The 14,533-nt window shown below is 36.7% G+C and overlaps 1 protein-coding gene across 1 annotated transcript; it reads left to right on the plus strand.

Annotated features, from left to right (window-relative positions):
• Positions 1–613: 613 nt before the first annotated feature.
• LOC134658164 (uncharacterized) lies at positions 614–13,006 on the plus strand. The gene is made up of 2 exons (XM_063513773.1): positions 614–919; positions 12,795–13,006. The coding sequence occupies exons 1-2, from the start codon at positions 754–756 to the stop codon at positions 13,004–13,006; spliced, it is 378 nt and encodes a 125-aa protein (XP_063369843.1). The 5' UTR covers positions 614–753.
• Positions 13,007–14,533: the final 1,527 nt, after the last annotated feature.

Consider the following 14,533-nt stretch of genomic DNA (forward strand, 5'->3'; position numbering starts at 1 on the left):
ATGTTAGTTCACAGCCTATTAATAGAACTTCCGAAGCCCGCTAATGTTGTATTTTATAAAATGCCAAAGCATAAGCTGGCTAGCGAACCTAAACACATTTTTTCTACTCGTCGACTGCAATGCTTGAATTAAGACTTCGTATACCAAAGTGAAATCGCATACTTTTTTCACTATGGGACCCCAACTCAACTATAATATTCATTTCGATACAGTTTAGTCAACTATAATGAAATTGACCAATCGAAAGCGCGGAGCAAGTACCAGGGCCTCATGAGTTACGAGAAGGTGTCGTTGACCAACCGGCCGGGGGCGCGGGGCGCGGGGGCCGGGTCGCGTACGAGTATGAAGGCATCGCGGCTGCTCGCGCATCTTAGCTGTATACTTTTGGTTTTTTTACCTACATATATTTAGGATTCTACTAGTATTAAGTATTTTTTTGTTGACTCGTAGAAAAAGTATTGTATACAATAGTGATATAATCAAGCTTTTCAATCTCGTACCTTACTTAGGCAACTCAGCAAGCTTCGTTGCCTAAACACGGTACTCAACTGAAAATCTCTCCATTATATCACGATTGTATAAAATACTAATATTTTACTTAAATTTGAATGAAACTTTTTCAGAGTGTTATACAATGCGACCGTGAAATCATGCAAGATCACTGTGGACGCCACGCCCGCCAACTCAGGTCTCTGGACGTGCGTGTTCTACACCTCGTCGTTGGCTCACACACAAGTGCCGCAGCCCAACAAGATGGTGGAACTGAGGGTGCTCGCGGCAGACGGAGAAAACGAGAGGAGGGAAGAAGACAGCGTGACGTTGTTGTATGCAAGATCCCACGAAGATGTGGCTCTGATAAGTGCTGCGCCAGACAGAGAGGTCGCAGTGAGGGAAGGAGACAGCGCGACGTCGTATGAAAGTTCCCAAGGTGATGAAATAGCTTACTTTTGTTGTTATGATTTAGATCGATAACACTTCAAGTAAGTAATATATATTTAATCAATTCAATCACTGGTGCATTTTAACTGGGCCCCTATTCGACATGTGCAACTGTCAGATTTCGCGTCATTTGAAATTCAACTGCTGAAGTTCATTTGAAGTTCATCAAGTGCTGAAGTTCATTTGGTACAAACAATAATTTAACAAAAAACAACTTTGTTTTATTATTACTTTAAGGTTTATAATGGTTTGGTTTGGTTGTCACCTAACTGTGGATTGCTAATGTCAAATTTTGACAAGTAATGATTCCAAAGGTAGACTTGGTTCTCTATGACCTTCGGCACCATCTTGGAGTTTTTGACGTGCGAAAGGGTAATTTATAGCAAAGAGTAAAACTTTTTTTTTTCAGTACGTAAGTTTACATGAATTAATGACATCTTGTGAGCGATAGACCAACGAATGCGCTGTAGGCGATGCGGCGGCGAGTAGTGGAACTTACGTGACAATTTCCATCAATCAAAAAGGGACTACATTGCTGATGGTCGATAAAGGCTATTAATAATTGAATTTTAACAGCAAGAATGCCTTATTGACAAGCGATCTTTTTGTTGAACCCACACCTACACGTCAAATAATGCTTGCTCCACACATTCTCCTATAAACGCTCAAAATTGTAAAAAAATGAAACAATTTACTCATCACCTCTCTCAACTCAAGCTGCCTATTTCTAAACCACGTTAATAAACCACAAGTTGTACCTTAAGAGCCTCCTGTTGGAGCTGAGATTTAAATATTTTAGGTAAATATACCCGTCTCGCTAACGGAAGCGGCACCTAAAACTAATGCGATAAGGACAAGGTGAAAAATCCTGCGTAAAAATCTCAAATATCGAGGTCAAGTACGAAACCTCCTGTTTCCTGTTTACTTTTAACTGTTTCCTCCTCCAAAACTTAACCAATCGTAACCAAATTTGGAAATCTAAATGATTATGAAATTATCTGTGTCGGACCGTTTTGCTTTTTTGGCTAATTGATATCAGTTTTGAATACCACGCCTCTCATTGCGGCATAGTCAATTAGGCCATTTTGGCCATTTTTGAAGGGCTCTAGCGCCTTAAAAAACAAAAATATCAAAAAAAGCAAAACGGTCCGACACAGATATTGACAATATTAATCTGTGTTAAAAAAATCATTGCTCTAGCTTCAAAACCCACGGAGGAAACAGTCGAGTACGTTTGTATGGAGAAATGACCACTCCTGTTGGCTCTTAACACATTTCGTAAACCACATATTCAGAAAAGTCCGTATTTTATTACTAAGTGAAACATGAATAGCTTGTATTACTTTTTTGGCATAAAAGTAATCTAAATTAGTCAAAATATTTTGACTAAATATTGCGCTACTGCTACCTACTATATAGGTACCTACTACCTTAGTAACTTGGTAACTTTGTCAGTCACCAACTATTTTGATGCTACCTACAAAGAGCATCAAAATAGTTGGTGACTGACAGGTCAGGCTTCGGTCTTGGTAAGTAATATAGTCAAATACAGTAGGTCATAAGACCTAACATTACTACCAAGACCTAAAAGTACCTATTGTTTAATATGTATCTACTCAGAGATGATTTTTAATTAAAGGAGATTAAATACATATATGTTATTCAACTACAAATAAAAAAATTAGATCTATTTCAGTTTACACATTTTTTTTCGTTTAATTTTAATAAAACATTAAAGTTTTTAAGCATTCAACTTTATTTAATTTTCTTCACTTTATTATTTTCTGATATTTAAGTAGGTATGGTGTTTCAGGTTGGTAACAGGAAATAAGAAAACCACACCTCTCCAAAAACTCTGCTGGTGATTCACATCTGTAAGTTTAAATATGAAACATGATAAAAACACTTAAATTAAAAACTTAATGTCTGGGAGACCGAGTTTTGCTCGGGAAACATATAATAACCCAAAAATGCGCGTTTTCCCAGAGATAAAACCTAGCTAGATCGATTTTGCGCCCCCGTAAACCTCCATATAGCAAATTCCATCTAAATCCGTTTAGAGCCGTTCCCGAGATCCCCGAAATATATATACATATAAATAAATAAATAAATTTACAAGAATTGCTCGTTTAAAGGTATTAAAAACTTATAAATAAATTATTAGCCCTAAATCCTGGTAGTGAGTGTAGTGACCTACCAAGTGCGGTAGGGTGCCCTTCTGCAGGCTGCCCGCTTGCCCCGCTGGATAAGAATGCTGATCCGCATCATCAAAAGCATACAGATATAAAGCGCTTTGACAGCTCCTCATAGAGGCAACGCGCGCTAGGCCGCACGCCATAAATCTAAGCTAAAGTCTTAAATTCGAGATCATGAACATGAAATATTGTTCGCTATAATATTAAAATCATAGGTATTAGACCTATGATTTTACTATTATAGCGAAAAGTTAGCAGGAGACGGCCGTGCCGTGGTCGTGATAGGTACAGCATGCGTGGACCAGACAAGCAAACCCTGAATTATGTCCCTACCTATTTGACTATACCTTTGTTCACCATTATGTTCACCTATGTATATTTACTCTTCTTTCCAAGATAATCATCTTTTTCAAGATGTAACCCGTATAATCGGGCTGTATAATTGCCTTAATTTTTTTTACACAAAGTTGTATGTAATCTTAATTCGATAATTAATGATGTTTTACATATTTATCATATACTATTTTGCAAATTTTTCTTGGATATTTGTACGTTGTTTATTTCGATTGACGATTACTATGACAGCGTTTTTTTTTCTTTTTTGGCATTTACTACAGTAGCCAGTGTCATGTCGATATAAAAACACTTTAAAAATGGAAAGGTTGAGTCCTCAATACAGTGACATTATAACTCAAACAAGAACCATCCAAAGGGGGGTGGGGGGAAATTTCGTTATCTGCCTCTCTATCACTCTTGCATATACGAGCGAAATTTAATGGTGGCAGATAACGAAATTGGTATCGCGGCAGGCCCTCTTTAAACAAACCGCCTTGATTCATCAATGTTATATTTATTAGGAACAAACGTTGACTGCCTACTGTTCTATATACAGGGTTAATTTTTAGTCAGCTTACAAAAAAAAACCCTGAATTCAGTATCGTTAATAGAACCCATTTCAATAAAAAAACATGCACTTTTTATTTTTACGATTTATTATTTTTATCCCTAATAATTTTTACAATTTACGCACACCCTACACCACACAGCTGGTCATGGACGGCGCACGACGCATGAGTGTGTGCGACGGGGGAGTGCGCGCGGCGGGGGAGCGCGCGCGCCGCCACACAAAAGCCACCGCGCGCGCCGCTCAGTCTCACGCCGCGCTCTCTGACGGACAGTCGTTTCATGTTCTCCTCGCTCGCCGCTGAGCTAAAGCGAAACGATGTACTCAAACCGCGAGTTTTATGAAATGGTGAGAGTGTACGCCAGAGCCGATAACAATCTGCGAGCGGCTCGTAGGTTGTACGAGGCAGAGATTCTGCCTGTGTTAAGAAATACCGGTTGTACATACCGGGGCGTAATTGAGGACCACATCGAGGAAAACGTGCCTCTGCGCTACCTACGCGAGTTTTATTTCATGCACGACGGCGCCCCTCCTCATTACAGCCGTATCGTGCGCGAGTACCTCGATGAGAGGTATGGAAACCGAGGTTAGGGCGCGGTGGACCGGTGCCCTGGCCAGCTAGATCACCTGACCTAACTCCTTGTGACTTTTATTTGTGGGGTGAAGTGAAACGTAGAGTTTACGTCAAAGAAGCTCAGAATATCGATGATTTGAAAAACAAAATTATTTTAGCATTTGATCAAGTGAAAAATGAACAACGCGTGTTAAGGAACATTAGTGGAAATGTCCTAAAACGTGCTAGACTGTGCTTGCAGCAAAATGGACTGCATTTTGAACAATTATTAAAATACAATTAGTGTAAGTGAGGAGAAATGGACTCCATTTGTAAGTAAATTAAACAATTATTGTAATAGCTGATTCCAATTTTTAAATACGCCTAAGCACATGTCGTTTTTCACTTTAGCGTCTTCTTATGATCTGAGAATTAATTTGTCTTAAAATGTTAAATGTTTGTTTTTTATTGACTATCGACATGGGTTTTGACGGTCCTAAGCCCGTGAAAGTATGAAGGAAGATTTGGAATCAATTTAAAACCGCCGGGCATCGACCCGTCCAAGATAGGGGAGGAGGGGGAGTGCGGGGGAGGGGGGGACCCTCCGCCTGCGCGGCGAAGAACAAAAGCGGCCATCTTTGAACTCTGCCCACACCGCACAGCTCCCCGCCCGCCCACCACTCTTACCCCCTGCGCAAGCGCTGCCACTGGCCGCGAGCGGGTGCCCCGCTCACTCCTCGCCCCCGCCACGGCCGTCAGAAAGTAGGGTGACCAAGTCTTCTACTGTTTCTGTGGAATCATTTGGGTGCACTTTTCTTTTTTTTCATTTGAGAAGGGATAAAAATAAAACAAAACGTATATTTCATTTACCTTAGCGATCATTTATACGAAGTTTGTTAACTGACTAAAAAGTAACCCTGTATTATACTACTCTTTGCTGCCCACTTCTAGCGCTGGCGGTACACCGCGAAAATCAGTAAAATGCTGCAAATGGTGTTAAAGGTCTGAAAATCGGTACGATTGATCTTTAGGACATTTGAAACAATTTGACCCGAAGCGCCAACAAATAAAAAAAACGAGAGGAGTTATGACGTCATGTTTTTTTGTATGAAATAAAAAAAAATGTTTAGAAACCTATCGTGTATGGTATTAAACGAAAGGGCTTTCTGAGCCAATGCTAAAAATATATCACATAGTTACATTTCAGTCATTTTGTTTAAATTATAATAAAAATAGTTTTCAAAACATACCAAGTTTGGGCTTCTCCAGATACAATACCATAATTTTTTTTTTGTAAAATATACCTCAAATTATCCCTAATATCCTCATATCTAACCCTAATAAAGCAATTTTGAAATTATTTACATTTAGGTTTTTTTTTTAATTTTTCAATTTTACAAAGTGTAATAATAGCCCTGCCGAATTACTCAATACGAGTAATAATGTCATTCGGGTAAAATAAGAGTATTGAAACTTGCTTTTTCTACTCCCGTACTTTTATTTGTCATTTAAAGGGTCGTGCACACACCTTTAAACCCCTAACTTATAGTTATCAACACAAGTCTTTAGTCTATTCCCCAAAAAAAATATTTGTGCATACACGCAGTATCTTTTTGGCACTTTTAAGATACTTCGTGTAATCACCACTTAAAAAATATTGTATGGAATACATTGTTTCCAATCTAATTTTAATTGTCATTTCTGACAGATGAGTAAACCATATACATGTTTTGGTTAATGGTACGATTATTTTCATCTTTATAGGGCTGTATCTCCTAAACCGTGCGTCGTAGCACAAAAATAATCAAATTTTCGTTCCCCTTTGAAACTCCTAAGTAATATTTAGAAAACACAAAAAACAAAAAAATAAAGATTTTTTTTATAGGGTTGTATCTTCTAAACCGTGCGTCGTAGCGCAAAAATATTAAAATGTTCATTCCTCTGTAAGAAACCCTAATTAATATTTAAAAAAAACACAAAAAAGAGATTAAAAAACACAAAAAAAAAACTTTATAATGCTGTATCTCCTAAACCGTGCGTCGTAGCGCAAAAATAATCAAATTTTCGTTCCCCTTTAAGAAACCCCTAAGTAAGATTTAAAAAACACAAAAAAAGAAAAAAAAAGAAAAAAAAAGAAAAAGAGGAAGAAAAATATTTATAGGGCTGTATCTCCTAAACCGTGCGTCGTAGCGCAAAAATAATAAAATTTTCGTTCCCCTTAAGAATCCCACGCACTGAACAACCTATCACATTAGGACATGAAACAATCATCATCATCCATTTTTATTATTATTTCATTGCATTTCAAAGTAAGTGCTTGGTCGTAGAAAAAGTATTGTATGCAACGTTGTTTAACTGAGTCAAAAAATACTAGTGGCGTCTTTATTAACAATTTTCGGTTGTTGTTTGTTGTTATTGTTACTCACGCCACTCGCCTTTTTTGACCTCTCTTAAACAACAGTTGCATAAAATACTATTACATGTTCCTTTGGTAATATCTAAGCTTTAAGTAAGAAAAAGTTCTGATGAGTGGGGGGCGGAGAACTCGGGAAAGGGGGGACGTTAAAGGTGAGTTTTTTCGGTTAATTCTTTCTTAATTATTACATAGACAATTTTTACTACGACTTATAGATTCCGAGATATAAGCGACTTTCTGAAAAAAACCGTTATATATTAATTTTATGCTTTCTTTTTAAATATTTAATTGAGAGATTCATAGATCACACTATGTAAAATTGAAAAATAAAAAAAAAACCTAAATGTATATCATTTCAAAATTGCTTTATTAGGGTTAGATATGAGGATATTAGGTATAAGATTAGAGGTATATTTTACAAAAAAAAATTTGCCGTATTGTATCTGGAGAAACCCAAACTTAATTGGTATGTTTTGAAAATTATTTATATTATAATAAAAAAAAAATACTGAAATGTAATGATGTGATATATGTTTGGAATCGGCTCAGAAAGCCCTTTCGTTTAATACCAAACACGATAGGTTTTTAAACAATATTTTTTTATTCCTTACAAAAAAAAGATGACGTCATAACTCCTCTCGTTTTCTTTTTATTTGTTGGTGCTTCGGGTCAAATTGTTTCAAATGTTCTACAGATCAATCGTACCGATTTTCATACCTTTAACATCATTTGCAGCATTTTACTGAATTTCTCGGTGTACCGCCAGCGCTATATAGGTATACTTGGTCAACCAGATCTTGACAGTAGAAAAAGGCGGCAATTTTGAAAAATGTAGGGCGAAGGGATATCGTCCCATGGAAGATTTGAATTTCGTGCCTTTTTTTACTGACAAGATTTGGTTGACCAGCTATATACATATTATACTACTCTTTGCCTACGCCTTTGTTTTAAACTTTTTTTTAACAAGTTTTCACAGACAATTAAAAATTTGACATAGACACATCAAGGCGGTTTGTTTACAAAGGGGCCTATCGGGAAGTGCGAAAATCGAAACTCAGCTATTTGCCTCTTTATCGCTCTAATATGCAAGAGTGATAGAGAGGTTAGATAACAAAATTTCTAATTTATGACTGTATTTTTCTTTAAATATTTTCAAATATAATTAAGTTGCGTTGTTTTATCACAAAGTTAAAAAGACTTAAAAGACCACTGTCTGTATCATCACCATCAGATCAGCTCGATGGTAACCATAAAAATATTGTATTGTCACCCATATTACATATTATGTACTTATGTAAATTTTCAGCTTCATTGAACACCCGAGAAGTGGGTCAAATCTAGACACGCGGTAGCGTGTCCAGCCAAGTTCAAAGAAAAAGGAACTGGCGACGCAGCAACCGTGTGTAATATTACACGAACCATTTCGAGCTACTTTTGACCCCTTCACAACTTGAAACCTACTTAACCTACACACATGAAATTTGGCACATGTATTCAAGTCCCTTAGCTTGTTCAAAATACACTATTTCATAAACATAGCTCAAACAGTTATTGATAAATTAACCTTTAAAAACCGGCATTTTTGTGACTGACTGACATATAGATCAAAAACCTAACCCACTTCCAGGTGACCTATAAACTTGAAATTTGGCATCAAGGTAGACTATTAGGTGTATATAGAAGGAAAAATGTGAAAATTGGAAATGATTGATATTTTGATGGAAAAAAAAAATAATTAATACTTATAGACCAAAAACCTAACCCACTTCTAGATCACTTAGAAACTTGATATTTGGCATCAAAGTCGACTATTAGGTGCATATAGAAGGAAAAATGTGAAAACTGGAAATTATTGATATTTCGATGGAAAAAAAATAATTAATACTTATAGACCAAAAACCTAACCCACTTCTAGATGACTTAGAAACTTGATATTTGGCATCAAGGTAGACTATTAGGTGCATATAGAGGGAAAAATCTGAAAACTGGAAATTATTGATATATCGATGGAAAAAAAAAATACTTATAGACCAAAAACCTAACCCACTTCTAGATTACTTAGAAACTTGATATTTGGAATGAAAGTAGACTATAAGGCGTATACAAAAGAAAAAATGTGAAACTGAAACTTTTTGACAATTAACCGCGCGTTAGCGAGGGTCTCCTTTTCAGCTTAGGCAAACTGCTTTCATGATGAATACTATAGTAATTTCTGTACAAAAAGTAATGATATCCCAACAAAAACATAAATGTGAAATGAGAGCCAAGTTCAATATTGAGAATATGTGTCGTTGTTAACTCGCCGACAAAAGAATTGAGATCTATATGGGTGCCAAGTTCTGTGCTGTGTAGAAAATCCTGAGATTATAAAGGATTTGTCTTGGCTAGTTTTTACGTATAGGCATATAGGTAATATATATTTTTCTGTTAGTTTTTCAAAAACTTGGTTTGTTGTTAAAAACTAGCCAAGACAAATCCTTTATAATTTCAGGGTTTTCTACACAGCACAGAACTTGGCACCCATATAGATCTCAATTCTTTTGTCGGCGAGTCAACAACGACACGTATTCTCAATATTGAACTTGGCTCTCATTTCACATTTATGTTTTTGTTGGGATTTAATTTGCATGATTTGATTGGAACCACATTGGAACAGACAGACAACCAACGGGACAGATGAAACTAAGTAAAAGCTTGAAAAAATGTGGCTTTTTCAATTTCTATTGCAACTTCAGATGAAAACGGGGTTTCTATTGTTTCCCAGATAGTTTTAAGCCATAATGTATTGTTTGCTCGAATTTTCGTTAGTCATAATTCATTTGGTTCAGAAACGCGTCACTTTTCAGGATTGCCATAAAACAAATCTAACCTAACCTAACCTATCTATAGGATAACCTAACTAAAATCTTGAAATGTTAACGGTTTCAGTTTTATGAGTAATGATAATATGACAAACAATACATTATGACTTAAAACTTTATGGGAAACAACGGGACCCCATGAAAACGTCCTTATTGAAGCATAAGGACCCTTAATTTATGGAAAGCCACATATAACAACCAATTCGAGGCTACTAGGTGGCAAAATACGACTCAATACGAGTAGGTAGGTCAAATACACGAGAGTAAGGATTTATATTTGGCCAAATATTCTTGTGACAAAGTTATTCTTCCTCGCGTTATCTCGATTTTGCCACGGATCATGAGAACCTATTGTTCGCTTGACAATTAATCTCAAGGATTGGCGTAGGCACTAGTTTTTCCGAAAGCAACTGCCATCTGACCTTCCAACCCAGAGGGTAAACTAGGCCTTATTGGGATCTGTTAGGCTGTTAAAGTACTCGTAAGTCTCGTAACACAACATATAAGTTTCACATAACAAAATTACTTACATATATATATATATATATATATATATATATATATATTATGTACCTAAACATATTACTTTTCTAAAAAAAGGACTGAAATCTAGTGCTGCGAAGAAACGGTATTTTTGTTCGGCTTTTTTGTTGCTATTTTGGCATATGGATACATGGTAGAAGAAGTAAGTATGGAATCCTCCTCCGTTTTGCGTGGTCCGACGCACCTGGCCGGGTTTTCGCGATTTTCCGTCAATGTCTGTCAATACCTTATTTCTTACGAACACCTAAAATAATAAGTTTAAAATTAATCTCAATGTCTCCAGTTTGCTGTTCATTCAAACTGACAAAATCCAAATTTCTGAGGCAATATACAACCGCTGTCTTATATAAGCCATTAAAATTCATCATGAATAACCCCACGTTGCGTTGTTATAAATTTAATTAAATAAATAATTATTGTATTTAATTTATAACAACTAATTAGGCATAGCGTCCAATTTAGAATATGACACAGGCACTAGTTCTTACGAATTTTACCTTAATTTATTAATCAAAGGACCTGAGGTAAAAGTGAGAAGAGGTTAATAAGCAGATGCACCAGCTAGTCGCCGACGCTCCGCTTCCCCCGGGATTAGCCCTTAAGCCTGCACCTAACAGACTGGCTCATAGGGGGCTATGAGCTTGCTGTTGCGTCAATTTTCATTTTTAGAAAAAAAACTAGTCTACTAACTACTAACAACACAATAAATGCTTATTTTGCCGCATTCTTCACTATCTCTCCCTATTTCACTGCCATCTAACCCAGAGGACAAAAATATAGCTTATTGTGGCTACTGGCTACTCCGTCTTCCTCATGACTCATGATATTTTACTTCACCATAAAGTAATTGGTGTAATATCAAATGATATTTTTCACACAAGTTACAAGAAGTTCATTGCTAAGAGCCGGGGTTAGGACCCACGACGATTGGTTTAAAATTTAAACTTTATATATAATTTGTTACCTAGTAATTATACTAAATCTGTTTTCTTTTTGACATTTAGTGGTATATGTATTGCTGTATGTTTATTGTCAAGTTTTTTTTATTTCTGGACAATTGTCATATATTCGTTTTCATGATAGATCTACACCAACGCAACTGCATGTCATGTTCTTGCACTGACTTAATATAAAAGAAGTGACTTTATACTATATCAATGTGTTCTTGCGGTTTATTTTTATAACGCCAAGATCGAAATTTGACTGTTAACTCCATCTTGCGTCGAGTAGGGGAATCAAAAAACTATAGAAAATAGAAATGCAGTTTACTCTATGCCATAGAATCCCCTTTTAAATGTCATAAATCCAAACATGGCGGCCATACCAATAGACAACCACGTCTAGCGATGAAATGATTTGTTTACATGAGATTCACTGACAGGTGACACACTTTACCTATTCGACAACCCATGATTGTTCAGATTCAAATGAACTTCAACATGCGACGTCAAAAGTGGCATGTCGAATAAGGCCCCTGGAGTATGTTTATGAGTCATTTTTGTCTAAAAATTGTTTCACAGCCTTTACAAAAAAATAAGGATAATTTTTTCATAAGTACTAAGAGAATTCCAGAGAACAATTAAACCCAGTCTTGGAAAAAATTAAAAAGCACACGTTTTCTGTAACCGCTAGTGTACATACCTATTATGGTAGCTGCAACAAAAGCTACCTACATGACAAACCGCGGTATTCGGAAAACAAGATCCGTTCTAGACTAGAGAACGATACGATATGTACTAGATACGTTGTAGTTTAGATTTCAACTAGTTCTCTTTTGCAGCTCAATTCGGCAAACAACAAGTCACAAATAATAAGATTCTGGAAATCGTTCAAAGATACTCATCTCCAGAATCGCACAAATGTCAAATTTGACAGGCAAGATCTTAAACATATCGTTGTCGTATCTGATGTCTAATAGGCCCAAAGCGTGCTAAAATGTTGTTTCTGTACTAAATTGTATTGCCGTAAGATACAACAATCCAAGGGCCACCTGAATTTCAACATTAAAAACAATACACAAGCAGTCGTGTAAAAACACTGCATACGGCAGCAGTTCCACTACCGTAGCTTCGGATCCATACATTCTGTCTGCATTTTTGCGTTTTTTTTGTGATACGGCAAAGACAACCCCAAAATTTGACAGTGAACAACAAACTGAAGGTTGCATACTCTTCACAGTTCAGCTTGACAACAGCGGGCGCAGCATGGTTCCATTTTTATCGCCTGTCACTATGCCCGTCACTTACGCACTTACGTACTTGTTAGAACGTGACAGGCTGGGTGATAAGCGATAAAAATGCGACCGTGCTACAGCCGCAGGTTAGGCGTGTTGGTACTGTTGGTGCATTTTAAAATAAACACCATGCACATTATTGTGTTTCAGATGACGAGCCTATAGTGGTCAGCGTGCAAACTTACGTGTGCGCTAACCTGGCGTTCCTGGCCACGTTCGCGGCGCTGCTCTACTGCAAGGAGCGCTACTACACGCGCTACTACGGCACGCGCCGGGATTATGATGATGATGACAGCCTACACGAGGCCAAGCGGGCTGGAGGCGTCAAGTGCTCTGCCAACCCTTTAGTGCTCGTGTTATGATGAGGAGCCCGCAGTGATCAGACAACCTGGCGTCCCTGGCCACCTTCGCGGCGCTGCTCTACTGCAAGGAGCGCTACTGGGCGTTTTTTTTTTTGTTGTCCTCTACACTTTTTTTCAAATTTTGGATTTTTTATGTTATTTCTACTCAGAATCACGAGCTCTTTCTATCCTAATAGGAATAAAAAAGTGTCCCAAAATTTCCATACATTTTTCGATCTTTCATTACGCGACCGCCATACAAAGTCTATGAAAAATGGTGACGGAATGGAAATAAAAACCTTAGGACACTTTTTTTAAATAACATAAAAAATCCCAATTTTGAAAAAAAAAGTGTAGGGGACAACAAAAAAAAACGCCCTACTACGGCACGCGCTGGGATGATGATGTTGACAGTATCCACTGTCACCGGTCGAATATTGGTCAAGATTTTTTCGGTTGGTATTTGGATTTTGGATAGGCCCATACGGACATGATCGTACTTGTCTACGTGAGAGCGTGATTATGATTATGTATGACAGATACGTGGATACTGTGAGATACGGAGTACGAAGTGTACGAACGGGTGTAGTGGTGATCCTTGGGAGTAGGTACCTATGTCCACTGTCCAGAAGTGCCTTTAATGACTGATATTAATAAAAGTAATGATATAGGTAGTAACCTATAATTGTCATAACTACCTATATGGTTAATATAATATAAGTATGATTCCATGTATACATATGTATATTTTTTTAAATCAAATTTCTATTACACCTTGTGTATAATTGCATGAATTCTATAGTAAATTAAATTGTATGTTTTTCCTTATTTTCTCGTAATGCATGTTAATTATAAGATGTATTTTTTTTTAAAGATGTGTCCCGCCGAGTTTGTTGCCGGTCCCATATTGGGATACCCTCCTCCAATTGAGGGGGGATTTAAACCTTCTCGGGGCAGAGGTGTAGGGTTGGAGCCGGTGCATGTAGCTTTATTTGACGTTCATAAGCGCATTGTAATTATGCCTACTTGAATAAACTATCTTTTATCTTTATCTTTTATCTTTAAGATATTTACGAGGCTGCTTATTATTAGCTACTTACCTCCTCACGGAAAGAAGATAGATTATAGTTGTATACTATTAGGTATTAAAAATCTGTTACGTATTGCAGTTTTAGTTAGGGGAAGTCCGGTCATAGTGAACACCTTTACCTTTGACTTGATATAACAGAAAAATTTTACGAGGAAGAAATGAAAAAAGTATCAATAATAAATCTTTATTTAATAATCTTTTAATTTAAAACAACACTAGCCTCCAATATTTAATAGTTGCTGCAATTTTGAACAAAACGTAAAAAAGATATTTTATTCGCTTTGCCCAGGGTGCCGGGCAAAGTGAAACAGGCCCCCGGGCAAAGCAAATATTACTCATAAAATCTTAGTGAACTTAATAACTAAGTGAAAATTAATCAACATAAGATCATTTCAATAATATTAATTAGAAAAAGCTGTCACAAGTAACTTTTGATATATTTTCACTGATTTCATAAG

The sequence above is a fragment of the Cydia amplana genome, chromosome 21, assembly GCF_948474715.1.
Source record: "Cydia amplana chromosome 21, ilCydAmpl1.1, whole genome shotgun sequence".
In the NCBI taxonomy this organism is placed as follows: Eukaryota; Metazoa; Arthropoda; class Insecta; order Lepidoptera; family Tortricidae; genus Cydia; species Cydia amplana.

Excerpts from the sequence above, each read along its gene's own strand:
- LOC134658164 (XM_063513773.1), top strand. The coding sequence starts at position 754 with ATGGTGGAACTGAGGGTGCTCGCGGCAGACGGAGAAAACGAGAGGAGG. Across the intron at positions 920-12,794 it reads CAGCGCGACGTCGTATGAAA|ATGACGAGCCTATAGTGGTC; the intron begins GTTCCCAAGGTG and ends ATTGTGTTTCAG.